The sequence below is a fragment of the Drosophila simulans genome, chromosome 3R (genome assembly GCF_016746395.2).
Source record: "Drosophila simulans strain w501 chromosome 3R, Prin_Dsim_3.1, whole genome shotgun sequence".
NCBI lineage: Eukaryota > Metazoa > Arthropoda > Insecta > Diptera > Drosophilidae > Drosophila > Drosophila simulans.
In genome coordinates, this window is record NC_052523.2 from 13,667,950 (window position 1) to 13,693,789 (window position 25,840).

At 43.6% G+C, this 25,840-nt stretch overlaps 8 protein-coding genes and 1 long non-coding RNA gene across 12 annotated transcripts; 3 read left to right on the plus strand and 6 right to left on the minus strand.

Annotated features, from left to right (window-relative positions):
- Window positions 1-24: 24 nt before the first annotated feature.
- Window positions 25-2,935, plus strand: LOC6728342 (protein VAC14 homolog). The gene is made up of 9 exons (XM_002103654.4): window positions 25-222; window positions 291-441; window positions 505-735; window positions 805-1,270; window positions 1,323-1,649; window positions 1,717-1,825; window positions 1,889-2,185; window positions 2,253-2,495; window positions 2,550-2,935. The coding sequence occupies exons 1-9, from the start codon at window positions 125-127 to the stop codon at window positions 2,689-2,691; spliced, it is 2,064 nt and encodes a 687-aa protein (XP_002103690.1). The 5' UTR covers window positions 25-124; the 3' UTR covers window positions 2,692-2,935.
- LOC6728343 (DNA-directed RNA polymerase III subunit RPC3) lies at window positions 2,927-5,011 on the minus strand. Its single transcript, XM_016175188.3, has 7 exons — window positions 4,865-5,011; window positions 4,535-4,814; window positions 3,968-4,469; window positions 3,799-3,904; window positions 3,396-3,745; window positions 3,170-3,337; window positions 2,927-3,112 (listed from the first exon to the last, which is right to left on the minus strand). Exons 2-7 carry the CDS (start codon window positions 4,807-4,809, stop codon window positions 2,945-2,947), a joined length of 1,569 nt encoding a protein of 522 aa, XP_016034969.1. The 5' UTR covers window positions 4,810-4,814; window positions 4,865-5,011; the 3' UTR covers window positions 2,927-2,944.
- Window positions 5,012-5,119: 108 nt separating this feature from the next.
- LOC6728344 (F-box only protein 9) lies at window positions 5,120-6,939 on the plus strand. The gene is made up of 3 exons (XM_016176843.3): window positions 5,120-5,374; window positions 5,439-6,157; window positions 6,219-6,939. The coding sequence occupies exons 2-3, from the start codon at window positions 5,457-5,459 to the stop codon at window positions 6,856-6,858; spliced, it is 1,341 nt and encodes a 446-aa protein (XP_016034970.1). The 5' UTR covers window positions 5,120-5,374; window positions 5,439-5,456; the 3' UTR covers window positions 6,859-6,939.
- LOC6728345 (programmed cell death protein 2-like) lies at window positions 6,909-8,818 on the minus strand. Its single transcript, XM_002103657.4, has 3 exons — window positions 8,625-8,818; window positions 7,464-8,557; window positions 6,909-7,405 (listed from the first exon to the last, which is right to left on the minus strand). The coding sequence occupies exons 1-3, from the start codon at window positions 8,730-8,732 to the stop codon at window positions 7,150-7,152; spliced, it is 1,458 nt and encodes a 485-aa protein (XP_002103693.1). The 5' UTR covers window positions 8,733-8,818; the 3' UTR covers window positions 6,909-7,149.
- Window positions 8,819-9,017: 199 nt separating this feature from the next.
- Window positions 9,018-16,149, minus strand: LOC6728346 (UNC93-like protein MFSD11). The gene is made up of 4 exons (XM_002103658.4): window positions 15,677-16,149; window positions 10,563-10,732; window positions 10,039-10,496; window positions 9,018-9,971 (listed from the first exon to the last, which is right to left on the minus strand). The coding sequence occupies exons 1-4, from the start codon at window positions 15,761-15,763 to the stop codon at window positions 9,376-9,378; spliced, it is 1,311 nt and encodes a 436-aa protein (XP_002103694.1). The 5' UTR covers window positions 15,764-16,149; the 3' UTR covers window positions 9,018-9,375.
- On the minus strand, window positions 10,740-13,919 carry LOC27207407. Its single transcript, XM_039294843.2, has one exon. The coding sequence runs from the start codon at window positions 12,893-12,895 to the stop codon at window positions 12,476-12,478; it is 420 nt and encodes a 139-aa protein (XP_039150777.1). The 5' UTR covers window positions 12,896-13,919; the 3' UTR covers window positions 10,740-12,475.
- A 225-nt stretch (window positions 16,150-16,374) lies between the features above and the next one.
- Window positions 16,375-17,693, minus strand: LOC6728347. The gene is made up of 2 exons (XM_002103659.4): window positions 17,331-17,693; window positions 16,375-17,254 (listed from the first exon to the last, which is right to left on the minus strand). Exons 1-2 carry the CDS (start codon window positions 17,691-17,693, stop codon window positions 16,448-16,450), a joined length of 1,170 nt encoding a protein of 389 aa, XP_002103695.2. The 3' UTR covers window positions 16,375-16,447.
- Window positions 17,694-17,777: 84 nt separating this feature from the next.
- On the minus strand, window positions 17,778-25,797 carry LOC6728348 (acyl-CoA Delta-9 desaturase). Of its 4 annotated transcripts, none has more exons than XM_016175186.3 (5): window positions 25,666-25,797; window positions 20,275-20,594; window positions 19,105-19,441; window positions 18,858-19,043; window positions 17,778-18,796 (listed from the first exon to the last, which is right to left on the minus strand). In XM_016175186.3, the coding sequence occupies exons 2-5, from the start codon at window positions 20,582-20,584 to the stop codon at window positions 18,478-18,480; spliced, it is 1,152 nt and encodes a 383-aa protein (XP_016034974.1). In that variant the 5' UTR covers window positions 20,585-20,594; window positions 25,666-25,797; the 3' UTR covers window positions 17,778-18,477. The 4 variants fall into 4 exon arrangements, with proteins under 4 accessions (XP_016034974.1, XP_016034975.1, XP_016034972.1 ...); XM_016175187.3 differs by lacking the exon at window positions 25,666-25,797 and adding an exon at window positions 23,783-23,988; XM_016175184.3 differs by lacking the exon at window positions 25,666-25,797 and adding an exon at window positions 21,254-21,390.
- On the plus strand, window positions 21,515-22,871 carry LOC123327291. Its single transcript, XR_006541925.1, has 2 exons — window positions 21,515-21,837; window positions 21,961-22,871. It is a non-coding gene; the product is annotated as an uncharacterized LOC123327291 (long non-coding RNA).
- Window positions 25,798-25,840: the final 43 nt, after the last annotated feature.

A 25,840-nucleotide genomic window follows, 5' to 3' on the forward strand; every position in this document is an offset into this window, starting at 1 on the left:
AAACTTTACGCATTTAAAAACACGAGTTGGCATCCCTAGTAAACAGCTGTTCGTGAAGATATGCAGAGCAATCCAAAAACCCGCCTACAAATATTGTTATTTTGATTAGATTACGGATTACAGAATGGAACCGCCGTACGCCCCGCTTAGTGAGTCCTGCGCCAAGGCGCTGGGCGACAAGGTGTACGAGAAACGTAAGGTGGCCTCGCAGGAGATCGAGAAGTGAGTAGTCCATGAAACAGCCACCGCCGAGATTCGTCATCCCAATTGGGAAATGCACTCTTCGCCAGAATGGTCACGGAATTCAACAACAAAAACAACTCTGCCCAGATCCGCAAGCTGATCGAAGTGCTGGCCACGGATTATGCGACATCACGGGACGCCAACCGAAGGAAAGGAGCGCTTATCGGTCTGGCAGCCATGGGTTTAGGGCTGGGCAAGGTATGTGTGACCATTAGTCATCGGAAGCGTGTTCCCTTTTCAAGACTTTGTCTACTTTTGCAGGATGCGGGCAAGTACGTCCAGGGCCTGGTGACGCCCATCATGACCTGTCTGTCGGATCCGGATATCCGTGTGCGTTACTTCGCCTGCGAGTCCCTGTACAACGTGGTGAAGGTGGCCCGCACTGCTATCATTCCCTTATTCCCGGAGCTTTTCGCCGCACTATCGCGACTCGTGACTGATTCCGATCAAATGGTCAAGGACGGCAGCGAATTGCTGGATCGCCTGCTAAAGGTAGCTACCCTTAGAATTCCATTTAATCTCAAAAGAATCAAAGTTACTTAATAATTACCCTACTTTTAGGACATTGTCACGGAATCGTCGCAAACATTCAATTTGCAGGCATTCATTCCTCTGCTGAGAGAGCACATCTATGTGAAGGATGCGTTTGCCCGTCAGTATGTGATCTCATGGATATCGATCCTAAATGCCGTCCCGGATATTAACATGGTCAACTATTTGACCGAGATCTTGGACGGACTCTTCGTCATGCTCGAGGACAATACGCTTGAGATCCAGCGCATGTGCGAGACCACAATTAACCAGTTCCTAAAGTCCATAAGGAACGACTCGTCATCCGTGCGTATGGAGGATACTATCAATACACTCATAACGCACGCACAATCGCCCAATGAGCTCATCAAGTCCATTGCGATTACCTGGATACGGGAGTTTGTCCAAATATTTGGCCCCAATGTGCTGCCGTATGCTAGTGGCATATTCACGGCGATATTGCCGTGTCTGGAATACAATGTGGAATCGAAGAGGAGTAAGCTTATGGTTCTAATAGAAATCGCACCTTTAATCCATTTAATCTACAGGTATTAAAGAGTGCGCCGTGTCTGTTAACAACTCGATGATGTTGCTCGTTTCGACCAAAGAGCTGAAAACGGAGACAGTGGCCAAGATTGATTTGCGTTCGATTATGGACGTTCTTTCACAGTATCTCACGCACAATTCGATGCACACAAAGATCGCAGTTCTAAAATGGATCCACCATCTATTCACCAACTTTCCAAACGAAATGTCCGTGCATGCGAAAAACCTGAACACTAATCTATTGTCAACTTTGGCCGACAACTCGGATGAGGTGGTCCTTCAAAGCCTGTCCGTTTTGGCGGAAATCGTAAATTCTCAAGAGAGCAGGGGTGAGAACATATTCCTAAAATACTTTTAATCAATACGAGTATAGTAACTAATACTCTCTTCTTACAGAGCTTAACGATTTTAACAAATCGCACTATCGCGAGTTTTTGTTGAGCTTATTGAACCTTTTCAGCGAGGAGAAACTTATACTGGAGAACAGAGCCAGTCTTATTATTAGGTAAACCCATTGCAAATACTTATTTTCATTAAATATGCCCACATATAACCATATCTTTTAAAGAAAACTCTGTGTGCTGCTGAATGCGGAATACATTTACCGCACCTTTGCTGAAATAATAGCGGAGGGCGTGCCCAACTTGAAGTTTGCTTCGACGGTTGTGCGCCTGCTGAACATGATTCTACTAACCTCAACGGAGCTATTCGAATTGCGTACGAGCCTGCGGAATATATCCAACGAGAAGTCAGCGGATCTCTTTCAATGCCTCTACAAGAGCTGGGCCCACTGTCCAGTGTCCACACTTTCCTTGTGCCTGCTCACCCAAAGCTACCAGCATGTGTCCCGCTTGGTTACGCTATTGTAAGTGGTTAATACGTATAGCTTAGTTTCTTAGTTTATTGAATGCGTATTTATTATTATTATGCAGTGCCGATGTTGAAATCACTTTGGAGCTGCTGACCGAGTTGGACAAACTGGTTCAGTTGATAGAGTCTCCCATATTCGCTCCATTGCGTCTTACGCTTGTTTCCAAAGCGAATAACTGCGCGGATGCACAGTACTTGGCTCATGCCCTGTTTGGCATCCTGATGCTGCTGCCGCAGACGGAAGCATTTGACACGCTTCGGAATCGTTTGCAATGCGTGCCCAACTACTGGGGTCACGATCCTGTGTAAGATATTTCATAGAGTTGAAACCTTCAATGCAGCTTTTCTTTAATCTGCAGGGATGAACGCAACTCACTGGAGTACAAAAGTGGCATTGATTTCGATGCATTGGAACAACATTTCATTAAATTGCAGAAAGCCCACCGCGAGCAGCGTATTGTGCACCGGAAGCGGAGTGTAATAACTCCTGAAAGCAACTAGCCTTCTTTTATGCATACCTTATTTATATAGCCTGTGATTCAGCGTGCAGTCCTTTCGTTCGCATATGTGTGTTTAATAAATTTGAGTCTAATATACTTTAAAATGTCGGCAGTAACCATAAAAATGATTTTCCAAGATGATGATTGTAAATGTTCGAAAAATGCATAGTCTTAGTTTTCTTAAAAATGCCTCTCCTCGGGCAAAGATAAACTTCTGAATAAATAAGACAATCTGATTCCCTTAAGATTACCATTTATTTAAATTTACGAATACCCGTTGGCAGCGTAGTGCAATGATGCTGATACATTTGCAGTAGGAAAATTGTGTCGTCTAGTGTCAGTTCAGCTTTTGACAAGGTCTTTATGCGATTTTTTACCTTATTAAGGATCTCGCACTCCGGTGGCGTGAAAGTCTCAACAATCTGAAATGGCAAGGAGCGGCTTATAATGTACTTTTTATCAACCTTAATAATATGTACCTCTGCGATATACTCGTCCGTCTCTCCACGTTCCTTCATGGCCTCTACTATGCTGTCCAGCCTTTGTGATTTTTCAATTAGGCCCTTGTGCTCATTTTTTTCAAAGTTAGATCGCTCTATTGTGTTATAAAGGGATTTGTAGCTGGCATCGAGCAGCATTCTCACGGTCTGAAATGCATGAATAACATTAGAAATAGAAGAGGAACTTTTTCTCGAACACACTCACATCTTTCTCCCTGACCTGGAAGAGGTAAAATGCTTTGGCGGGGCCATTACTACCACCGCCAGGCTTCTTAATAATCTTGACATGAATAAACTGTTCCTGGAACAAATTATACGCCAGCGACTTGGCCTCTTTGGATGGTATCATGGCCTCCTTTTGCAGGTCCTCCTGTTCTATGTATTTCTTGCACCGAATCACTCGGAATATTCGGGCTGCCTTTGAGCCAAATCGTTCCGTGATGACACACTCCACACAAGCAAAGGCCAGCGACTCGAAGGCATGTTCCATATCCACCACGTACACACCACCACCCATGTCGCCCACTCTTCGAAAGAATCCCAGTGAGTCCTCAGCTAAAAATTAAACATTATTTTATTTTTCATCCGTTTTTTTCAGTTATACTCACTCAATAGGCTTATGTACTGGTCCAAGTACTTCATAAGATCCAGGTTATTCGATTTCCTTTCAATAGCCTGTTTAATTTCCACAAAAGTTATTTGATTGGAGAGTTTCTGCAAAAAAAAATATATATGTTATGAATTTTTGAATAACACAATGTTTGTCTTGAAACTCACTCTTTCCCACGGATCAGTTGTGTTGTACATAATCTTCAATATGAATCGAAAGCACTCTGCAGCATTTTCCCCCAATTTTCGCTCAATTGCATCCACCATGATGGTGTCCCGGAAGTCTTGATGAAAGCGATCGTGGTTCAGGTTCCACACCATGTGTGAGTCCCTGGCCTCCGCCAGAGTGGCTTCTCCTTTTTGTATCTTGGCCAACAACTGAAGATCAATATTGGGATGCCTAAAGAAATCGCATTCGTTGGTCTCGAATTTTGGCACATTCTCATCCTGGTCGTCGCCCACCAGCAGTTCTGGTCTCTTGATGATATAGTGATCGGTGATCATTTCGAGAAAGGTGTTGCGGTAGGACTCCGGACTTTCTGCCTTGTTTTCATTCTCGGCTAGGCATTTTAGCAGAATTCCAGTTGCCGTATCGGATCCAGAATTAATCAACTCCTCCGAAATGGAAGCACCCACATTTCCGTACTTGGTTTGCACCAGGTGAACGTAGCTGAAAAAGTTACCGAGGACATTTTAAAACATGAAACTGCATAAAAGATATACGATTTTACATACCGCGGATACCTTAGAAGGCAGAGAACATCCTCGCGCCGGAGGGCGTACTCCGCCAGGAAAGGGTTTGCCTTGGAGGCGGCAAAGTCCACCAGTCTGAACTTGACCAGCACCGTCAGCGCGAATGCCACTTCCTTCCTCGACAACTTGGTGGCACTGGTGATCTGTCCCAGGGTCCTCGTGGTGGCCGAAAAGAGGCAGTCGGCCACCGCCTGCACCACTTTGCCGAAGCACTGCTCCAGGATGGCTGAGCTCAGATGGGAGTAGTCGGCTGACATGGTTCCTAAAAATCCATTTTAATAAGCCACTTTAATTGTTAATAACACATTTTACCTGCTGATAGTGCGAATCAAGCGAATGAGCACCCAAAACAAAACAGAACCGCGTTGAAGTCAGCTGGTTTTGAATATTTATCGAATATGCATATGAATACTATCGATTTTCAAATTGATGTTTTGTTATTGTAAATACCTTTATAGAATTCTAATTAGAAACACATTCAGAGAGAATTTCGCTATTAACTAATTGGAAATATAACCTTTTTAAGAATTGAAAGTCTGTAAGTCAATGTGACCGTAAGCGTTTAAAGGAATACCTTAGTAAACAACTGCGTGCACACTGTAAGCAATAACATTGGTGTAGAAGTGTTCTCGTTTGCGTATTTGAATAATCTTAATCTTGGGGTCTTACCAATGGCCACATGTTGCTCCCAGTTGCGTACGACTACGAAATTCTGGGGTGAAGCCCGCGGCCAAAATCAGCAATACGCGCGGCCCTTTATTATAAGTTCTATTTCGTTCCCAACTTGCATACCTGTCCACGTCGAATACTAAGATCTTTCAGGTTAGAAATTGCGTTAGATAAATGCGCATATGTCTATAATCTACGATCTGTTTGGCATTCACAGGCTAGCTTAGCTCTTATCATGTCGGATGTGGATTCGGATGGCGAGGAGCCAGGCCGGGAATCGGGCACCAATGCACTGGATGAGTTCCGGGAGAACTGGCAGCGGGAGCTGCAGGAACACACAACAAACACTGGATCCAGGAGCCGTTCCGAGGCTGGAGATCGCCTCACGGCGGCCAATTCCAATCTCAGCGAGGCCGATCTACTGCAGGCCAAGGCGGAGAGCCTCTATCGGACCGCTGTGCAGCTGGAGCAGCGTGGCAAGGTCTACGACGCACTACCCTTTTACAGGAAGGCCACCCAAATCGTTCCGGACATAGAGTTCAAGTTCTACGAGCAGCAGAAGCAAAAGCTCAGCAACGATGTCAGCAAGAAGTACCTGAATCTGGCTAACGATTTGGCCAAGCAACTGGATCTGGGTCAGTCGGATGCTACGCAGAGTGGAGAGGAGGTCGTGGACAACCTGTACGAGAAGTTCCAGCTTGATTTGCGGCAGGAAAACATTTACAAAGGCAAGATGATAGCGTCCAGTCGTGATGCCAATGTCTTGACCACCGGTCTGCACTTTGCCGACCTGCCACCCGAGATTGTGATGCGCATCCTGCGCTGGGTGGTTTCCGCCCAGCTGGACATGCGCTCGCTGGAACAGTGCGCTGCTGTCTGCAAAGGTTTCTATGTCTACGCGCGGGAAGAGGAGCTCTGGAGGCTAGCTTGTGTCAAGTAAGCCACTCTTTCAAATAACGTCTAAGATTCAATGAACCTATCTTAATTTTGTTTATAGAGTATGGGGCCACAACGTTGGAACCTTAGAGGCCCAGGATTCGGATGTAAGCAATGTCTACCACTCCTGGCGAGACATGTTTATCCGCCGAGACCGAGTTCTTTTTAACGGCTGCTACATCAGCAAGACTACGTACCTGAGAATGGGCGAGAACAGCTTCCAGGATCAGTTTTACCGTCCTGTACAACTGGTGGAGTACTATCGCTACATTCGCTTTCTGCCCGATGGCAAGGTGCTGATGATGACGACTGCCGATGAGCCGGCGCAGGGTGTATCCAAACTAAAGCACGTACACAACGTACGGGCGGAAATACTTCGCGGTCGCTATCGTCTCTTCGGGAGCACAGTCACTCTGGTGCTGCAAAAGTCGCAGCCGCGTGGACCGGTCCACGTGCGACAGAGACGAGGTAGTATCATGCCAGTGGATGAGGACTCCTCACAGTTCCTAATCGAGCTGCGAATCACAGGCACCACCAAGCGCCGATGCGCCCAGTTGGTTTGGTCACATTACACGCTCGTGCAGAAGCGCAACAAGGTGGACATCAGCTCCGAGTTCGATTTGACCGAGGCCAAATATCCAGCGCTGAGGTTCTCAACTGTGAAGAGCTACCATCTTGATGCCGATGCACCTTTAGCTTAGGTCAATTAGGATTATGATGGATTCCTGCAATTTGGAAATAAAACAATATGTTTTGAAACCCTTTTAGAGGGGGAGTGGAAATAACGAGATATTATTAGCAACTATCCTTTTTTGGAGTGTCTAAAAGCTTACAACGTTCTTAACAACTAGAGCATAAAATCTTCCTAGGACAATCGAGAAGCTTAGCTTTATCTCTGCAGTTTGCGTTTAAAATTCGTTGCACCAGTCTGCAATCGTAGCAGCTACAGCGAATGACTCTAATGGCTTTGGGATATGGCCGTGTATGCCACCTTAAGTTTCAGACTGAACCACAATATGTTCGTAGCGCATCAGGTCGGGTGTGTCCCAGCAGCTCTTGAGGCAGGTGAAGACCAGCACGTTGCCAAACTCGATTGGTGCATTGGAACCGTTCACCTGAAACCGCAGCTTGGGAATCAGTGTGGGCAGCAGCTGCACCTCGCAGATGGTCTCTCCCTTGCAATTCTGGCACTTGGGCAGAGGTTCCGTCAACGGGGCCACCAACAGCGGAAGCGCATCCCGAGAATACCTGAAGCAGAAGAACTTGGGTAAAGGAAAAGCTAATGAGGATAGAGTGCCACGTTTACCTCAACAGCTGGCCCGGATTCTGATGGATGGTAGTGATAAAGTTGTGAAACACCAAGTCGCCATGGGCTGGCAATGCCTTCTCATAGGACTCGTGCTCATCGCTCTGCTCTGCTGATCCAGATGCACCACCTGTTGGTGACTGACCCGCATTCTCGTCTCTCAGCTTGTACTCCTGATACAAATCACGAATGTGGTCTATGGACAAAGCGCCTCCAAAGTTTTCGTACTCCTCCACTTGGGTCTTGCTCTCCACATCGACGGCAATGTAGTAGGACTTTAGCGTTAGGTCCTTGATCTGCGACAGCGCACTCGAGGTGTGCTTCAACAAGGCAATCAGGTCGCGTTCCGGCTTCTTAGGCGTGTCGACCAGCACAAGATCCGTTTCGGGGCCCTCGATCTCAGCACCAATGGCCGCTGAGGCCGCACTGGCTCCTGCTCCATCCAAACTGGGAGCGGCGGCCGCTGCACAATTAGCATTTGGATCATCGTCGGCGTTTTGGGGCGAAATCATGTCCATTTGATGAAAGCCAAAGATCAGGTCGTTCTCCAGCGAAGTGCTCTCGTCCTCGTCGTCGTCATCATCGGCGGCAATCTTTACCTGCTCAATCTTGGCTGGTTCATCCATTTGGATGTCCGACTTGGCATACTGCAGGGCATTCGGTCGCACATTGCCATTTCGTTCGTTCTGCTCGTCGTCCGCGGTAATGTCCATCGCCTCGTCCAATGTCACGGATATGGTCTTGGCCGGTTCGGTAGCTCCACCACTGCTGTCGCCCCAGTCGTCCGCTCCACTACACCAGCTGATAGCCTGCAATCCGCTCGACTTCCCCTTCTTTTTGGAGTTTTGCTTCTTAGTGGGCGTTGCCTTCGGCGAGTGCTCACTGATCACCTCGTATTGGTGGTCCAGGTGCTGAGTGCGAACACAACACCAGCTCTTTGAATTCTGAGAGCAGGCGGGGCTCATGCATCCAAAAACGTAAAGGCTGCGATGGAATTGGGAGCGATCCAGCGGCGCATACATTTGCACGATCAGCGGACGCACTGCACCGCACAGCGGGCATGACGGAATGGTCACCTCGTGTCTGGGCCAATCCTGTGGGTAAAAATCAATTTCAATTATCCGCTGCCTCGATTGAAGTCGATGCAATCGCCTATCTTACGGGTGTGCCGCCGATTTTGTTGGTGCAACTGTTCAGGAACTGCTCCTGCTTGGCCGTAACCTCCTCATCCTCGTATCCTAGGTACACGGTCGACTTATTCTTGGCCATTTTTCATGGTTTCATCCAAGTTTTTCAAAATTGAATGATTTCTTTTAGGAATGGGCGAAATGAGTGCTCATGGGCAGACAATCGATAGTTGCACATGGTACTATCGATTTTTGAAGATATCGACTGCATCGTAATCGAGTGTGTGCGAATTTCAAAATGTAAAATCTACGCAGTTCAAAAATAAATCAAATAGTTGAAAAATGAACACCAATAATATTAGCAAAAATATTTATTAGTAAAGATACGCTTTTTTCCACTTAGCACACAAAAAAGAACCATAGCAACTATTGTTTTCTTAAAATTCGTTATATATTTCTTATAATACTCCAAATTTGTGGTTTACTAGCTTATATTTGCACAATCGCCGCTTAAAATAAATAAACGCACATATACAATACACACATATAAAAACATAGACAACTAGATTACAATTACGTTTTGGGAATGCCAACATTAAAATACGTATATTTAGCAACAATAGCGCGCAACAACACTTATCAGTTATTGTCTAGGAAGACGACGCAGTCGCACGGATTTCAAGCATTCCGAGGAATTTAACAAACACGGACAAACGGCCCTAGCCCTAGAGTTCTAACGTGAACCTGCATATAATACTCTAGATCCTATGAGTCCCCCGCCGGAATTACTTCTCCAATGCCTCCTGCTCGCGGTGCTGCCTCTTGAAGCCCCACTCTACGAAGACGAAGGCGATGGTGCCAATGGTTCCCATGACCACCAGGATGCCCAGCTGCACGTACAGTCCGAAGTGCGAGGAGTAGAAGAAGCTAATGGCCGCCGCCACCGACTGGGTGAACTTGAACAGGGCAAAGGCTCCCACGGCATTGTTCACATACTCTCCGCCAAGCATCGAGTAGATCTGAGTGTTGAAACAGGCATCGCCCAGGCCCAAAAGGAAGGCACACACCAGGGCGATGCTGGCTCGGGGCGGGTCCAGATAGGATATATCGGTGGTATCTTTAAACGGTGCACTGTTCGGCAGGTTGATGAACGTCATGAAGAAGGCTGCCATGTGCATCACATAGCCGGCAATCACGATGGGATCGCGTCCATATCTCGTTGTCTTGTTGCCCAGTATGCCGAAGAGTCCTCCTCCGAAGACTTCGCCGGCTCCAATGCAAATGCCCACCAGGCCAACGATCTCCTTCGGTGTTTCGGCTATTTTCGTGGTGAATCCAATCGCTGATCCAAAAACTCCGCTAAAGAATGACAGTTCAAGGCCTAGAAAGTTAAGTTCAAGCACTTAGTATCTCTGATTCCATTCCATTTTGCACACAATCCAACCCACCTGTGTAAAAGAAGGCCAGACTGAGGAGCAGCATCTTTTTGGTGAGGAACAATTGTCCTGCGGACTTCAATGCGTATATGGCCTGTCCACAGCCCGTGTGCTTCTGCTCCAGCTCGTTGTCGTGCTCGGCATTGTCGGCCATGAATCTCAGCGCGGCCAGAAACACGATGCCCAGCACAGCAATCACCGTGAGCACGCCAATGACCAGATTCCGTGTCTCCTTGTCGATGCGGGTCTTGTCCTGGAACTGATAGTACACGAACAGATTGCCAATGAACATGCTGCACTGCAGCAGGGCCCAGAAGACGCCAGAGTTACGGGAAATCGTCGAAGATTCACTGCAGCGTGCCAGATACGTTCCCTGCCCCGTCCAGGTGATCGAGGCACCCAATCCCAGCACTGCGCTGCCCACGTACAGCAACACCGTCGACGGGAACATGAACGTGATCATGAAGGCCCTGCAAAAGAGTTTCGTATGTTTTAGGTACCGAAATGTTTGAGCCGGATGGGGGGTATATACTCACGTATAGGTCAGTGCTCCCACGACCATGGCCACTCGTGGTCCGGTGAACGAAATGAACGAGGGTGCCAACCAGTTGGACAGCGAGAAGAACAGGTAGATGATGGCCAGGCTGGTGTAGCCCTCACCCTTGAAGGTATCATCTTCCTGGGAAATGCTATCCAGTATGGTTTTCTACAGATTGAGAGATCGGAACGAAAGGTGAAGCGATTAGCATTTCGGTAACGTGCCAGACACATTTTTTGACGATTGCATGCCAATGAACCGACGACCGACGCATTTGTTTAATGTTTCTCTTTAAATGTTATACGATAAACGTGTTCTCGGCTCAAGTACGCATCATACAGGTATTTCCTGTCCGGATACGTTTTGGAGGCACAATCTCCTTAAAATAAAACCCCAACCAAAGCAGATCGAACTGACATAAAACTAAGTTGCGCTTGAATTGTTATCTGCTTTTTTTATTGTTCGGATTAAATATCAAGCATAATATATTTATAGGTTTGGGTTCTGTTAATCATACATCTATCTCGAAACAATCTAGTTACGAAATCTATCTTTAAGATATCTTATGCTAATGACACTACCTGAAGTTCAGTGATCAAAGAAAGTTTGATATTTAATTTCAAATTGTTTCCTAAATTGAAAACTTTATACTTCATATAGCCCATACACTTTGGTGCGTTGAAAAAACAACTGCAGCTATTGAAAAAAATGAATATGAATCGACTTGGATCTGCAACCAGATTCAGGGTTAACTTTACAATTCTTGTGAATGTCAATGGAAAATTCCAAGCTGCATTTGCGAAACATGTTTGCGTTCGAGTCGAAAAATTTTCCATTCCAAAGGACGCATCTCGGCAAACGTCGAGTGATATCGTTATCTGAGCGAAAAATTCTGATTCTGACTCTGACACGATTTCGATTTCGATTTGCATCAATTAAGTGGCGCTGCAAATCTGGTCCGGTCCTCGTGCCCATTTTGAAGTCCAACTCGAGAGGTTGCACCCACTGATAATGCTTTAGAAGTGCTCCCCATTGAGTTATACCCATTAATGATCAAGTGAAAGTCAAGAACTTAAGTGTCTGCATTCGAGAAGCGGAACTGGTTTGCAAATTAAAATGTTTTGTGACCCTGGGAGTTCAGGAAGTGTTTAATAAATCTTTCTATGGAAAGTGGTTAGGTCTATGTGTAATTTCTAATAAACGAAAAAAACGAACTAATATTTATGGCAGTGTTGTAGGGTAGCATAAAAAGCAAAGTATTATAGGCGATCGTAAGGCGGTATTGATAAGAAATCTCGAGTTTCAAGTGCAGTTATTCCTTATCAGCACCAAATGGCTCAATGAAAATTTGTTGATGATCTTCTCATTATCAAATCGACGGACATAAAACCGAGAATTGGGTCAAGTTTTGAGCAAACATGGCCCAAAAGAAAGTCGAAGTGCAATAAAGAAAGTACGATGCGTACGCGGAATTGCAGGAGAATGCGTTGAATAACTTATTCAAGTCGATCGTCACATTGCTTTGTTTATTTATTACGCAAAACAAAAAAAAAAAACAAAAAAAACTGGCACAACAACTCGAGAAAAACTTTAAAAATGTGAAACGAGTTTGGTTTGGAATTTCCATGCAAAGGGTATATCGATGTTTGCTTGAAGCTTGCACTCGTACCTAATTTCATTATATACTTAAACAAAATTGCCATATTTATTTAAGATTATGTTTTATTATGCAAAATATAAAATCTATTCAGTACAGTTTTGGTTTTGTTCTGAAGTGAACTCAGCTTTATAAAATAGTTTTTTTGATTTGCATTGGATTGTATAGAATATAGACCTTATTACTCTCCTGCTCAGTTTCATCCTTTATCCACCAAATTCCATTGTGTAAAATCTCTGAAAGAGCTTATCCTTTCATTTGGCAAACTTAATGTTGAGGGCACGGCAGTATTCCTCGATTTCTTCGAGTGTCTTGTTGCCGGTATCGTACGGACTAAAGTTAATCCCCTCATCGGCGGCATGCGGTAGGTCACTCAGTTTCCGACCTCGGGTGATGGTAAACTCGGCTGCATCAAATAGCTTCCGTTTCATTTCGAAGGACATGCTACCCGGTTCCAACGAATCCGTAGACGATTGATCTTCGTCGCCCACCACTTCAGATAATGTTATGGACTTCAATCTTTCGATCAACGTCGATTGATTAATCCTCTTCGCGGCCGTGGGCATCGGCGTATCCGATCCCTTGGTCTTCAGGAATCCATAGGTGCGAGCATCCACCTTCTGTATATCGCGTTTAACATTGAAATTGATGCCTTTCATGGAGTATCGAGACATTTTGTTGGCTAAGTTGTGCTTTTACATATACAAATATATAGAATATATCAAATTCGAAAATAGCTTTGGTGATATTTTTTTCGGGACTTACTAGATCGATTTCAAATACGTATCAACTGAAAGACAACAGATATACAGACGGCATATTTTCAAATTGGAAATCATAGCATTGCTAAATCTTTGCTTGCATCATCTGACTTTTGAAAATGTTACAACATTATTGGGAAATTCCCGAGTTTTACCTTTATAGGGTATTCAGTGTTGGTGGTCGCACCAAGCTAGACTTGATTTTCCGCTCTTTTGGCCAGACATTGCTGCACCCGAACGCCGGTGGAGAAGGTGGCATTTTTAGTCAGGCGGGGATCGGGTGGCTCCGTTTGGGCCAGTGAGCGGTGGTGGGCTCGTCGGCGCACACCCACTTTTCGGCTTGTTGTTGTGCAACCGGCTGTTGTTGGCTATGCTTTTTGTTTGGGCGCAGGCGCTCCGCCCTCTGCCCCCCGTCGCCATCCCGGCTTCTTGGCCAAACTGTTGTGTGCATACATACAGTACACATGTTGGTCAACCTGGCTTACTTTATTGCTGACGTGGCCTTGAGCCTGACGACCAACATACTGTTGTGTGTGGGCTTGTGCGGCGGCAGCGAACTTGCAATTGCAATTGCAATGACATTGAAAGAGTTTTGCCGTTTGACGCGCTTAGCGTCGGGGGCATTCGGATTCGATTGCGCAATCAGGTGGAAAGCGGATTTGTGAAAGTGTTCTGCTGGCCGGATGGCCTGCTGGCCACTCCAACTATTGCACCATATGAGCCAAGGCCTTCTCGCTTGAAAATTGCTCTCTAATGGACACGGAATACGGGCCACACGCTGGCCGATCGATCGATCGATTGTTGGTCTATAAGTTTGGCTAACTGCACTCGAAGAAAATGTAGCTTCAATGTAGTTGAAGTTCCGGATAGTAATCAGTACAAAAATGTATTATAAAGCAGGCTTTAGGTTTCTAAAAATCAATTGTTTTATACCCATTTTTGTTTCTACTGAAGCTTATTATTAATATATTTCTGTAAATGGCTTAGCTCTATCCTAAGTCCAATTATTTGTACTGTGTAGCTATAAGTTAAGCTAACTACGCCAATGCACGCCCTGATTGGAATTTACTTTTGCTTTTTTTTCTGCTGCTGCCGTAGTAAATTGTTTATAAAGCGAAATACCAACTGGAGGGCAGGCAGGCGCACAAAGACAAAAAAAAGGTTAAAAATAAAGTAGACAGAGGAAAAGAAAAATATAACTATAGGTTGAAATTACAACTATTCATTCAGTTTTGCATCAGTTTTTTGTGGCACCTATCTATCAGAATTGATAGTGCATTGAACCATAACGAAATGCTTAAAAAACGAGCTGTTTGCAAACAACATAATTATAAAGAGCGTTTTGGTGGCCAGTTTGGAGTTCGAGATTCGAGCACAACAAAAAAAAAAAACAGACAAAAAAATAACCGAATTTAATGCGTAAAAGAATACTTTTCGCATACCCGACAATCCAGTTGGTTATTGAATCCCCAACTCACGATCTGTGTTGGCATTTCATATATGCATATAGTATAGAAATGTAGATACATAAGGCTGTTTTTTCCTGTTTTGTTTTCATTTGCCTGCTGTGTGGCCTTGATCTTACGGCTTTTATTACTGACAATAAATAACCATCGAAAATGCCGTTATAATGCAAGCAGTCAATGAACGCGTCCATGGGCTTATCTATGTATGCGCATTATTAGCAATAAGTGTAATCCGCTGTGTTTATTTGCAAATATTAATTAGGTAATCGTTGTCACTTGATTAGAGCGACGCATTGGAGTATGACCCCCTAAAAATGCGCCTATGAATGGATTCCATAGCAGCTCAGAACTAATATTAGCTTAAATAGAGCGGATTGCTATTATCAATTATGATTTATATACATACTTCATCTGAAATGCCAATTCCGTCATAATATAAAATGTTCCTTAACATTTTTATACATTTAATTTCCATATTTAAGTTATGACAATCATAACGTGCTAGCTTTAAATCAGTTTGAACCCACGGGTTGTGGGAAAACAAGTGTAAGTAAGTTACAACAGACCTATTCCCTTATTGGGGTCAACTTTTCTGGCTTCACGACTCCATTACAAACGATTGGTTCTCAATGTTTAATGGTTTTCCATTGTTCCACAAATATGCATAAAATAGGCTGAAGGTGTGAGTGGCGGAGAAATAAGTTGAGGGGAGTTATAAATGCCTAATTCGCCTATTGGGGTCAACTTTTCCGGACTTGTACTACACACATTACCAACGATAACTGCTCTGCGACGAATGATGCGTTTACAAGTGCGGCGAGCACTTCTTATCAATTTAATTTTACACAGCGCACAATGGCCGCCGAATGAGACTGGTGACCTTTGGAGCAGGCAGTACATTAAATCGTTATTGTAATAAGCAACTCCTTGCCACTTTACACCGCCACAAATCAGGGGGTAATTTTGGGGCGAACAAATGGGGCGGCAATGAATGGGATGGCGGCAATGTTATAACATCCTGTGACGCGGGTTGAAGTGGGCGTAGTTGGGCGCACTTGTGGGCGGCAAGGGCACTGCGATGTCTATTGGCAAGGACAAGGACGAAGGTCCAATGGCAAGGATGTCAACAACAACGCCCACGCATACACACAAGCGTGGGAACACACACAGAGAGGGAAAGAGAGAGAGAGAGACGGATGGACTGAGAGCGGATAGAGGAATGACTTACCTCGATGTTACACATGGTCTGGAATGCCGTAAAGACGAACATAAAGCCAAAGCCCAGGATGAGTATCATCAGGAATTTGAAATCCATCCTGCTGTTGCGCTATATCTTTTCCAATCACAATAGAACCGAACTCAATTAACTTGCCGCGCACTTTTGCATTTGCGCTTGCATTTGCCGACGTAACCAGAGAGGGGGAGGGAGGAGATCGGTGGCGCGAACTGCAACTCTCTTTATCGCTCAATTACCGCTAGAACTCCCACAATAGGCAGATGCAACTGAACGTCTCAGTTCAGCACTTATCGCAAACACAATTAAACACAATGCAAATGCTTAAATAACGATTTACACATATAAATAAAAATACGCAAAAACACAAAGCTAAATACTGAGCAAAAGGTAAATGCAATCTTTACGCGCCGAGGACCGAGAGTTGAATGGAAAAAGACTTCCAGAGGCAGCGCGATAATAACAGATTTCCAAGGCCCGAAGTCGTGCGACTTTTGTATACCCTAACACACGAAATCTATATTCTGAACCGATTAATTTATTACCATGTTTTAGCTACCTATTGACGACTAATATTAAAAAGGTTTTTGAAAGAAACTATAAAAACTTCCAGCAAATTATATTTTAGGTACCTAAAATCAATGGACTCTCATTATATTAGAACATAAAGAGAGGGAGAGAAAAGAAATGTGTATGTTCACGCGAACCGACTATCGATATATCGATGCCTGCGCGGGTATTCGATTAGTTTTATTAAATTGAAAATTATTTATAAAAATCATAATCAGGTGCGCTCTGGCACTCTTCTAAAACATCGGATGGCTGGGTTGTTTGAATATCCAAATTATTTTCAAATGTTTCCTGAACTTCTGAGTTCTCCACTACTCTATTGTTTTCTTGATACTCAGTAACTTGTTGGATTTTCACGTTATTTGATTCCTTTGCTGTGGCTTGGGAAGTTGGAGCTGATTCGTGCGCCACAGATTGACTCATTGTGGATTGCAGGCATAAGGTACTGCCGCATAGTCCAACCACGGAGGCATCCTCCGCATCGGATTCTCCTCCAGAGGTATGGTAAGCTGGCCTAACGTTCAAGCCGATGGGCGCAGCGTGACAACTTGTGCCACTAATTGAAGGCTTAGATCCTCCCTCCTCCTCCTCCTCCACATTTCCTTCTACATCCATCGCCGAGGTGCTGTTGCTATTTCCGGTCGGGGTCTCAGGATCATTCGCTTTTTGATCCAATCTTAATGGTGCATCGGGTTTGCTATAGGACCATCCCGGTGATCCGAATAGTATTTGCACGTTATTGCCTAGTGCCAAATGACTTTGTGAACATCTTAGGTCGATAACCGAAGTTTCAGTACTGGTGGTCGCCATTTCTGTTTCTTTAAACTTCTGGGCTCGAGATTGTTGCGAGTTGGGGTTTCGTTTCTGCTTGACAACGCGCTTTGTGTTGGTGCGCATCCGCTTGCGCATCCTGGTTATCGCAGATCCAGACAGAGAGTCCTCAGTCAAGATCTTGCTGACCGATTTCAAAGGGTCTAAGCGCCCGATAGGGCGCTTTGGACGCTGCAAATTTAACATTATTGTTAGCTTTTTATTTAGAATTTATTAAGAATATCCCTTTGGATTGCATTGATCATACCGCATCCTGGCCAGTTCGTCGCGTTGGTGTACCAGGATTGCCCGGCGGATATGGAATGGGATTGGGCATTCCCAACCGGGCAAACACAATGGAGCTAAGCGCATACTTAGACGCTCCCAGACGCCGCACTATGCCCAGCATGGTCAAGTTGGCCAGCGACTGCTTTATGGCCTCATCTATATGCTCGACCGGAACGCAGTTCCGCATTTGGAACTTCACCTGGTCGACGATGTCATTAGTGCAGACAAAATCGTTTCGTGAAGATTGAAGAATGCTAATCGCCTTGAAAACGTTACGGTTCACCTTTTTGGGTACTCTAAATTCGTCCATTTGAAGACCAATACAATAATTTTGTTTAGGCATGTGTGTTTTGTGTGCTCCGGAGTGTGTGCGTGTTTCACTTTTGGGGTTTGGGATTCAACTGAAGGGAAAGTGTTGTGGCGAGCATTGACATTTTCAGTTTAGGGAAAAGTCTACTGGGATGTTTGGTTTCCCAGAGGCGTTTTCCCATTTTATTTAATAACATTTAAAGAAATATCATATGTATAGGTGAAAGTGTCTTTTAGTGTTCTAACATCGATCGTTTATTATATAGTTTATATATATTAGTTCCTTGATAATTCTTGTTGTTTTTGGCTTACGCTAAATACTAAAATCTTTCATTTGCAGGTATTTCTTTTTCTTTGAAGCGGAAAGTTTTCCTCCATTTGTATAATTTTTTTTTTTTTTTTTTTTTTTTTTTTTTTTTTTGATTTTTAACTGAAAATTTCTCTCAAATTACAAAGTGATTTCGAGATAACAGTGAATGAAAAGCTCCAATTGCCGTCTATTGTACATAAATATCCAGGTATTAAGCAATTATATGCGTGTATAAATACAAAGTTAGTTTTGCGTCTCCCCATTAAAAAGAGAGCGAAATAAAAACATTTCCGGAGCTGGTTTAACACAGACGGTATAAAGTTTTTCGAGATACAACAAACAGTTATCATCAACGCTTTATCTTAGAATTAATTAAATGGGCTTCTGCTCTGTTAGGAAATATGTTCCGCGGACATTTGCAAAATGGAAAATTATGTTTCTTTGCTTTACTTGAATTTGATTGATTTTCTGCTAAACCCTCCCATGATTGGCCCTACGCTCAACCTGCCTATTCGCTCTTTTTGTGTGTAATGACAGCATCCTCAATCTCCTCCTTGGGCTGGTCCACATCGCCCCATCCCCACGTGGCGTGAGTGCCGTCACCGGTACGCTTCACACGCTTCTTTATGATATCAGTGGACACCGTCTTGAGGTCGTAGGCCCAGCCGATCTTGGCGAAGAAATCGATGAAGGCGGTAGTAAAGTTTAGCGAGTATTTGCCAAACTCGGCCGTCTTGTAGTCCCAGGGGAAGACGTGGTGGTAGTTATGCCATCCCTCTCCGAAGGCCAAGATAGCCACCGAGATGTTCTCCGAAGGATTGATAAATCTAAAAAGATCAAATCTCTGTAAGTACACATCCACACGTTGTTGAAGCTCGTAGCACTTACTTGTCGTAGGGACGGCCACCGAACTTGTGGGCAGCACTGTTCACCAGCCAGGTTACGTTCAGGATGAAACACCAGCGGAACATGGTGGCCACAAACCAGGCGTTCATGAAGGATTCACCCCAGGCGTACATGGGCACCACAGTCGGGATGATGAAGCAAGCAATCGGCATCAAAATCATGTAGTATCTGGACAATAGAATAAACATATTAGAATTTGCAGCGAGTGAAACGAATTGAGTTTACTTACTTCTTCTGGAACATGAGAATAGGATCGGCGCGCAAATCGGATAGATCGACACCCTTGCCCTTGGCTTTCACCTCCGGGTGCTTCTTGCACAGCAGCCAGCCGACGTGCGAGAAGAAGAAACCACGCGTGGCATTGTGGGGATCGGCATCAGTCTCCGAGTATTTGTGGTGGACGCGATGGTCACGGGCCCAATGGTAGGCGGCATCCTGGAACGCGATCGTGTTGAAGATGACCAGGATCACTCGCAGGGGCCACTTGGCCTTGTAGGAGCGATGCGCCCACAGACGATGGGCACCGGCGGTAATGCCCAGGCCAGAAACGACGTATAGTAAATAAGCTGAAAAAATAAATCAGTTGGTTAGCTTACGTTGTCCAAAAGAGTATAGCTTAATTAAGTTTAAAGTATCCATAACTCGTAGCCTTACTTAATAGCTTAAATTAATTAACATAGATCCTTGGTGACTCGACAAACATTTTGATAATGCTTACTAAGTTCGATCGCAAAGGTGATCGTTTTAATATAGGGTAATTTGATTTACGACAAAAATAAGCACCTGCACATTAAGGTAATCGCATATATGGAAAGCACGATCAGCCGTCTGTGCCATGTTTAGTCTGGACTTCCACAATAACAACTTTGTGAAGGTTATCAGGGCGCAAGCCTTAGATAACCCCTATATGTTCGAGGGTTCGGCACGCGACAGGAAGATGGCAATGGTTGTCATGGTTGTCGGTGCCTTACCAAAAGTATAAAATTTCCATAATGTTTGCTTTTACTTTTACATATATTTTCATCGGTACGCTGAATATTGAGATATCATCTCAGTATCGCAGTATCATCGCGAAAAGTGTTTTATGAATTTTTCAAGAAAGACATTGTCATTAAAACTTTACTTTGAAGAGTCTGATTCTAGCAATTGAGTAATTATTTCCTTAATTGTCATGACCTTGACATCTTGCCATTAAGTAATAGTTAGAAATATTTCGTTACATGAACCAAAGTGCATTTTGGATAGCCCAAGCAGATCTGACATTATGACCATTTTATTTGATAGCAGTTTACTGATCTTTGGACACCAAACTATATCTTTTAAACTCCTATTATACAGAGTGTAGATAATAGAGATCTTTATGTGATTCTACTTCTATTCTAATGAATTATTGACTCACCTAAGATGCAGGTCTGCCACTTGGCAGAGGCGACCATAAGGTAGGCTCCGTAGAGGGCAGCCAGATGGAGGTAACCGAAGGCGATGATGTTGCGCCAGACGAGCTTCAGGCGGCGCTTCTCGGCCTTCTTCATCACGGTGATGTCCTTGACAAGACCACCGTCGGTGGTCTCCACATCGCACTCGAAGAGCACTCCGGTGGAGTCCTCCTGCAGCTTGGTGGGGCTCTGACCCGCGTCGGCGGCGGCACTAGCTGCTGCGATCAGCGAGTCCGAGATGGACTGGGCACCTGCTTGGGCGTTGGGCGGCATCTTGCATCAACTGGTGTGCGAGTAAAGAAGATAAAGCCAACAAATTAGTAACGACATAAACAAAAGAGCAATTAGTGTGTGTGCCAACTTGGTGGTGGCTTGGGCAATTAGCCAGGTGAGCCGAATGACTGAACTTGACACGCTTTGGCTAGGTGACTCCGAGCGGCTCTTTATGGCCAGACCCCGAGGTGTCCAGTCGAGCTGAGTTGAGTACCCTTTGATATTGTGTACACATGTATATTCTTGCCTAATACGGATTTCTGTTGCTTTAATCGGTTAATGGCTAATGGGAGAAAAAATCAATAAACGCTGCTTGCGCGTCCTTGTGTCAGGATTCGCATGGCATGCATAATGTAAAAAGCCGGTGTGGGAACAAGCACCAGGTGGATTTCCGAATGTGGAACATGTGTTTTGTGGGTCACTGGGAACTTGAGCAGATGGAAACCTTGGCTCAAGGTTACGAATGAAGCCAGGAACGCTGTGACACGTTTCGTGGAAAATTCCTTCTTCAATCAACTTTAGCATGCTTTGTTATATACACACTCACACACACACACACTCCCACGCCATAGAAAGTGTTAAATTAACAAGAATTGCAAACTGTTCAGCAAAAGTGAACAGCCGCAAGTTCGATGGAATTGCACTTGAGACCACTATTTATTGTTTTACCTGGATTACACCAAAAAAAAGGTGTTTTATACGACGCAGCTAGAAATTAACAAGCCGTTTCGGTTAACTTGGGTTTTAAAACTGATGTGCAAAAATTGCCGACGACGAAGAACCTGCAGCATTTCACGAAAAGCTCGCTCGTGAGCTTTACATTAGTTAAAGCTTTTGCAGGTGTGTGCGTGCCTATACATACATATGGGTGGTGTGTGTGCGTATTCTCATTAGCAGATTAGATGTGGTAGATGTTGGCCAAATGGGCGGTTTTATTTGCCCATTGCTGAGGTCAGGGTTAGATTTGATATGTCTAGACTCTAGACGGGGGGACTTTGGCCGTATCTAATCGGAGTCGCCCTTAACAACCCGACGTGTTTGATATATTTTAAAAGTATCTGTCCGAATCTCTATTCAATCGCATGTGAATCACCTGCTAATTGCGGCTTTATCAGACGAGCGGTTATTACAAAAGTGGACAGTTGCGTACTTCGAACCCAGGATGGGGCCATTAGCCAGTTTAACACGTGAACCTATGGTCAAGCAAGAGCTTACAAATCATACGATGCTTACGCGAAATGAACACGAGAAAGGTGATTAGAAGAATGTCGACCAGTGGCGCCAGCAACGGGGGTTCTTATGAAGGACTCCATACAATAATATGTAACTCATTGATCAACGTCACTTTTTGAATTATTTTTATTTCGTTTCGTTAGCATACTACTTTACTTTAAGGAAACCCCATAAAAAAGACACATTTTATTTTTTACACATTTGTTGTATGTTGTATTTGTGCCTTAGGAGCCCTTCTTCAAAATAGTCCTACATACGCCTCTGATTTTTAACAGATTAGGTGGCAAGAAGAAGAATTTCGCATTCACACACATGTATGTGTAATGCAAGAACAGCAGATCACCCGCAAAAGCTTTTAACATGGCGAAAGAAGAAAGAGCCAGAGACAGTGAGAGAGGGAGAGAGAAAAAGCTAATGCCGCCAGCATGTCAACAAAACAGCCGACTGCTTTTGAGCCACGAGAGCGAAAACCGGTAAAAACCGACTACAGGCCACCAAAAGACAGCAAACATTCGAATACAAAGTCAGCAAACATTGCCCATTTATCAGAGGCACGCATTGAACTTGAAATTTGCCGCTGCTTTTGCCAATTTCTTGCGTTTATCTCTATTTCTTTCTTGCGCGAAGGGAACGGACATCGTGGGAGCTTACACAAGAGCGAACGAGAGCGGTAGTAAGCGCAAAGAGCAAGATGGAGCGAGAGTAGTTTTCCTTTTGTTATTGTTGCGGCCCGTTATCACGTTGCAAGAGCGTGATGCTTCACTGAGATATTACACGCTGAGAAAACTGGAGCGCGTTCTTAAGTTCAGATGAACTGAATGATCTGTCATTTAAACAAAACTAATAGAACTGTTATATTTAGAATTCGGAATGTAAATAAAAGACTTCTTCTGTCTTTAAGCCTCATTTTGTAATAATAATAAGTTTGTATCGTTGTAGATAATCAAGTACTTTTATGTCATCAATTTGCAAGTGAAATAAAAACGGTAATCTTTTCATTTTCTTTGACCTAGTAAGGTAATATAAGGAAATAAATTATGCAGCTTACGAAATATATGATGTTTTTGCACAATGCATTGCTAGAGATGTTCCTAACAATTAAGCATGCCACCAATTCTGGCAATTATTTTTTAAAGTACAGTTCGTGTCGGCCGATTTGTTTAGGATGTTGTATCTGACATCTGAGTATTTGCACTTTATCTAATTTGACAAATAGACTTTAACTGGAAAACTAGTTCGCTGCTCGAACGAACTGTAGCGCAGCAAGAGTGACAAATGATTTCTCGCAAATTCGAAGCCCTTAATTTGCAATTTAAGCGTATCCATGCATAATTGCAGTCAAAGTTCATTCACCGTAAAAAAAAGAGGGAACGCCCAGCTTAGTTAAAATGCACGAAAGAAGTAATTAATTCATATGATAAATCAAATAGAGCACGGAAGCAGTGAATGCGTCGGGTACAGAACTTCGATTGCCCTTGCAAATGCGATTGGATGTTAATTGGGCATTAAAGTGCAAAACTCGAACATCCAAATGAGTTGGGCATATCAATATATCGCATATTCTGGTACAATGCCCTACATTTTCCGCACTCTAATCGAATTCAATAAGTTCTTTGAAGGATAACTAGCTGCTAGTAGTATATGTTTGTTTCTATGCGTTTTTGAGCAACGAAACAACTTGAAATATAACCAAATCTAACCTTCCAACTAAAACCTTGACAAGCGAAGAGTGAGCGCTACATAAAAACTTGAACCAAGATCGTTTGGCCAGAGGCCCTCGAAATGAAAATCACAAAGTTGATGGCAGTCGGGTTGAAAGATTGAAAGCTAAACGAACCAAATCTCTAGCTGGCTTTTCTCGATTTTCTAGTTGGGGTTTTACGTAAACACTGGGAACTATGCATATGTCTACAATATACCAATCCTGATGCAATGGCTCAACAAGTGGCCAGTTGGAAAACGAACCTGTTTTACTTCAGCTTCCCAAAAACTCGCACTTTTTTCACTTTTCCACAGTCGGTTGGGTAGTCCGAGTACTGAGGACACTGCGATCGGTCTTTCAATGTGATTGTAATATATTTTTTAGTGTAGGAGTGGCGAAAGCACACGTCCGCACACCAGACGAACTCGATTGGAACTGACCAAACGTTCGCACGGTTGCCAAAACGAAAACAAATCGATTAGGCAAATCGGCGGGACAACGTCAGAGCTTTTCTCCGCCGTCGTGTGCATTTGGTGGCGGCTACTTCTCCCGAGTTCCCCAGATTACCGGCATGCACGTAGCCCCGGCGGGCGCCCTAATCTTCATGAAATCGTAAACATCGGCGAAATGACAAATACTTTCTATATACCTAGTACCTAGTAACTAAATATGTATATCTGAAATGCGTAATTGAAACCGAAATAGGCGGTGAAGTTTTGGAGTCAATTACCATGAGGCATGTCAACAATAAAATTACCGAAAGTTAAAAATGGGGATAGCCAACGCAGCTGTCGGGGTTAGCCTTCGCACTTTGGAGCCAGCTGCAGGTCGGGAACACTTTTTGGGCAATCTAATCGATGTTCTCCGGTCGGCTCGCGGGCTTTCCAAGATAATGGTTTAGCCGTGAATACACCTGGCCTCTCATAATCTGTTTTTAGTTTAGCACTTTGGCCGGTCCAAAACCAGTTGGCCAGATCAACCTCCTAGACCCATAATTTTACATATGTATATTCCACTGAAGTCGGACAAAAACAAGGCTATTTTGCATAGCTCTTTTGTTTTTTTTTTTTTCGAATTTCAGAAGATGAGCTCAAGTGACACGCGAATTTTATCCAAAACTTCCATCTAATTGCATATTTATGTCAAACGCGATTGACTACGAAATACTCAGACGAATTGCTTGCGCCAAAGAAAATGCACAACGAAGCTTTAAAAGATTACCTCACAGCCTTGACACCTATGTCACTCAAATATTAACTTAACTTTTAAGGTATATAACTCTAAAAAAAAGTTCTAAAACACAATAATTCTATTAAGAGGTCCGAAGTGAAATTGTTACTAAAAAGAAACTAAACTTTTAATGGACTGCGTTCAAATAATTAAGGGGTCATGTGTGTATGACTTTTAATGTACATCCATAAATTTCTGTATCAAACAACAAAGTTTTCGTAGTGCGCAGTTGAAAAAACGATGAGCCTTAAATCTGTTGAATTGTGTGCGATCGAACGGAAATAATCACAGAGAAATTTTAGCAACCTTTTAATCTCATCACCAGATGCCATACATATATGTATGGTAATTCTGGGGACGTCAATAGAATAAGATCGTTAGTTTTCAAAGTTAATCACGGACATTCAGTGACCCTTAATGTGTATTTACTATTAATTAAGAAAAAAAAACTGCCAAATAACTGTATTGCGATTATGAAGCAACTGTTATTCGTTATTAATAATGAAACATAAGAGAAGTTAAAATATTAAACTAGATACTTAACAAACTAATCTCTGTTCTTAGTAAGAGTATTACTAACTCGAACTTATTAATCAGATTCCAATTGGAGGTCGGTATGCGTTGTTCTGAATGCCCCTCAAAAGGGTTAAATCGCTTGGGGATTAGGCACACGAGGTGTGACGTCACCGGGGCGTGCGCGCGCTAAGGTCACATGTAAACAACTTGCGGTGCATTGTACTATTTGCAAAACTATAATCTATTAAATAAATTTCCATTAGTTGATAATCGGGCATATTTCTAATCAGTTTTCAAACAGACGCCGGCGATGTGTCCGATTAGCGATCACGTGCATGTCAACAATTGCTTAAAATGTGTAATGCTTTATCTAATCTTTTTTGGTTTGTTTATAACTTACGTAAATGTTATCCAAATCCTGAGAATTACTAAAGTTTAAAGATTTTTAACGCCAATTTCCAGCGAAACAAAGTTCTCCTGGTTTAGTGATGGCAAAGCGGTCCAACTAGTTATGCGTTAGATGAGTATCGATAGCGTGTTTTATCGTATCTTATCGATGTCTGTCTAGTCTGTTT

Excerpts from the sequence above, each read along its gene's own strand:
- LOC6728342 (XM_002103654.4), top strand. The coding sequence starts at position 125 with ATGGAACCGCCGTACGCCCCGCTTAGTGAGTCCTGCGCCAAGGCGCTG. Across the intron at positions 442-504 it reads TGGGTTTAGGGCTGGGCAAG|GATGCGGGCAAGTACGTCCA; the intron begins GTATGTGTGACC and ends CTACTTTTGCAG. Across the intron at positions 1,826-1,888 it reads AGAGCCAGTCTTATTATTAG|AAAACTCTGTGTGCTGCTGA; the intron begins GTAAACCCATTG and ends TATCTTTTAAAG.
- LOC6728343 (XM_016175188.3), bottom strand. The coding sequence starts at position 4,809 with ATGTCAGCCGACTACTCCCATCTGAGCTCAGCCATCCTGGAGCAGTGC. Across the intron at positions 3,338-3,395 it reads TCCAGGTCAGGGAGAAAGAT|ACCGTGAGAATGCTGCTCGA; the intron begins GTGAGTGTGTTC and ends CATGCATTTCAG. Across the intron at positions 3,113-3,169 it reads CGGACGAGTATATCGCAGAG|ATTGTTGAGACTTTCACGCC; the intron begins GTACATATTATT and ends TTGCCATTTCAG.
- LOC6728344 (XM_016176843.3), top strand. The coding sequence starts at position 5,457 with ATGTCGGATGTGGATTCGGATGGCGAGGAGCCAGGCCGGGAATCGGGC. Across the intron at positions 6,158-6,218 it reads TGGAGGCTAGCTTGTGTCAA|AGTATGGGGCCACAACGTTG; the intron begins GTAAGCCACTCT and ends TTTTGTTTATAG.
- LOC6728345 (XM_002103657.4), bottom strand. The coding sequence starts at position 8,732 with ATGGCCAAGAATAAGTCGACCGTGTACCTAGGATACGAGGATGAGGAG. Across the intron at positions 8,558-8,624 it reads ACAAAATCGGCGGCACACCC|GATTGGCCCAGACACGAGGT; the intron begins GTAAGATAGGCG and ends TTTTACCCACAG. Across the intron at positions 7,406-7,463 it reads AATCCGGGCCAGCTGTTGAG|GTATTCTCGGGATGCGCTTC; the intron begins GTAAACGTGGCA and ends CTTCTGCTTCAG.
- LOC27207407 (XM_039294843.2), bottom strand. The coding sequence starts at position 12,895 with ATGTCTCGATACTCCATGAAAGGCATCAATTTCAATGTTAAACGCGAT.
- LOC6728346 (XM_002103658.4), bottom strand. The coding sequence starts at position 15,763 with ATGGATTTCAAATTCCTGATGATACTCATCCTGGGCTTTGGCTTTATG. Across the intron at positions 10,733-15,676 it reads AGACCATGTGTAACATCGAG|AAAACCATACTGGATAGCAT; the intron begins GTAAGTCATTCC and ends CTCAATCTGTAG. Across the intron at positions 9,972-10,038 it reads TCTGGCCTTCTTTTACACAG|GCCTTGAACTGTCATTCTTT; the intron begins GTGGGTTGGATT and ends TTAACTTTCTAG.
- LOC6728347 (XM_002103659.4), bottom strand. The coding sequence starts at position 17,693 with ATGCCTAAACAAAATTATTGTATTGGTCTTCAAATGGACGAATTTAGA. Across the intron at positions 17,255-17,330 it reads GACGAACTGGCCAGGATGCG|CGTCCAAAGCGCCCTATCGG; the intron begins GTATGATCAATG and ends TTAAATTTGCAG.
- LOC6728348 (XM_016175186.3), bottom strand. The coding sequence starts at position 20,584 with ATGCCGCCCAACGCCCAAGCAGGTGCCCAGTCCATCTCGGACTCGCTG. Across the intron at positions 19,442-20,274 it reads GTGGCAGACCTGCATCTTAG|CTTATTTACTATACGTCGTT; the intron begins GTGAGTCAATAA and ends TTATTTTTTCAG. Across the intron at positions 19,044-19,104 it reads ATTCTCATGTTCCAGAAGAA|ATACTACATGATTTTGATGC; the intron begins GTAAGTAAACTC and ends TCTATTGTCCAG.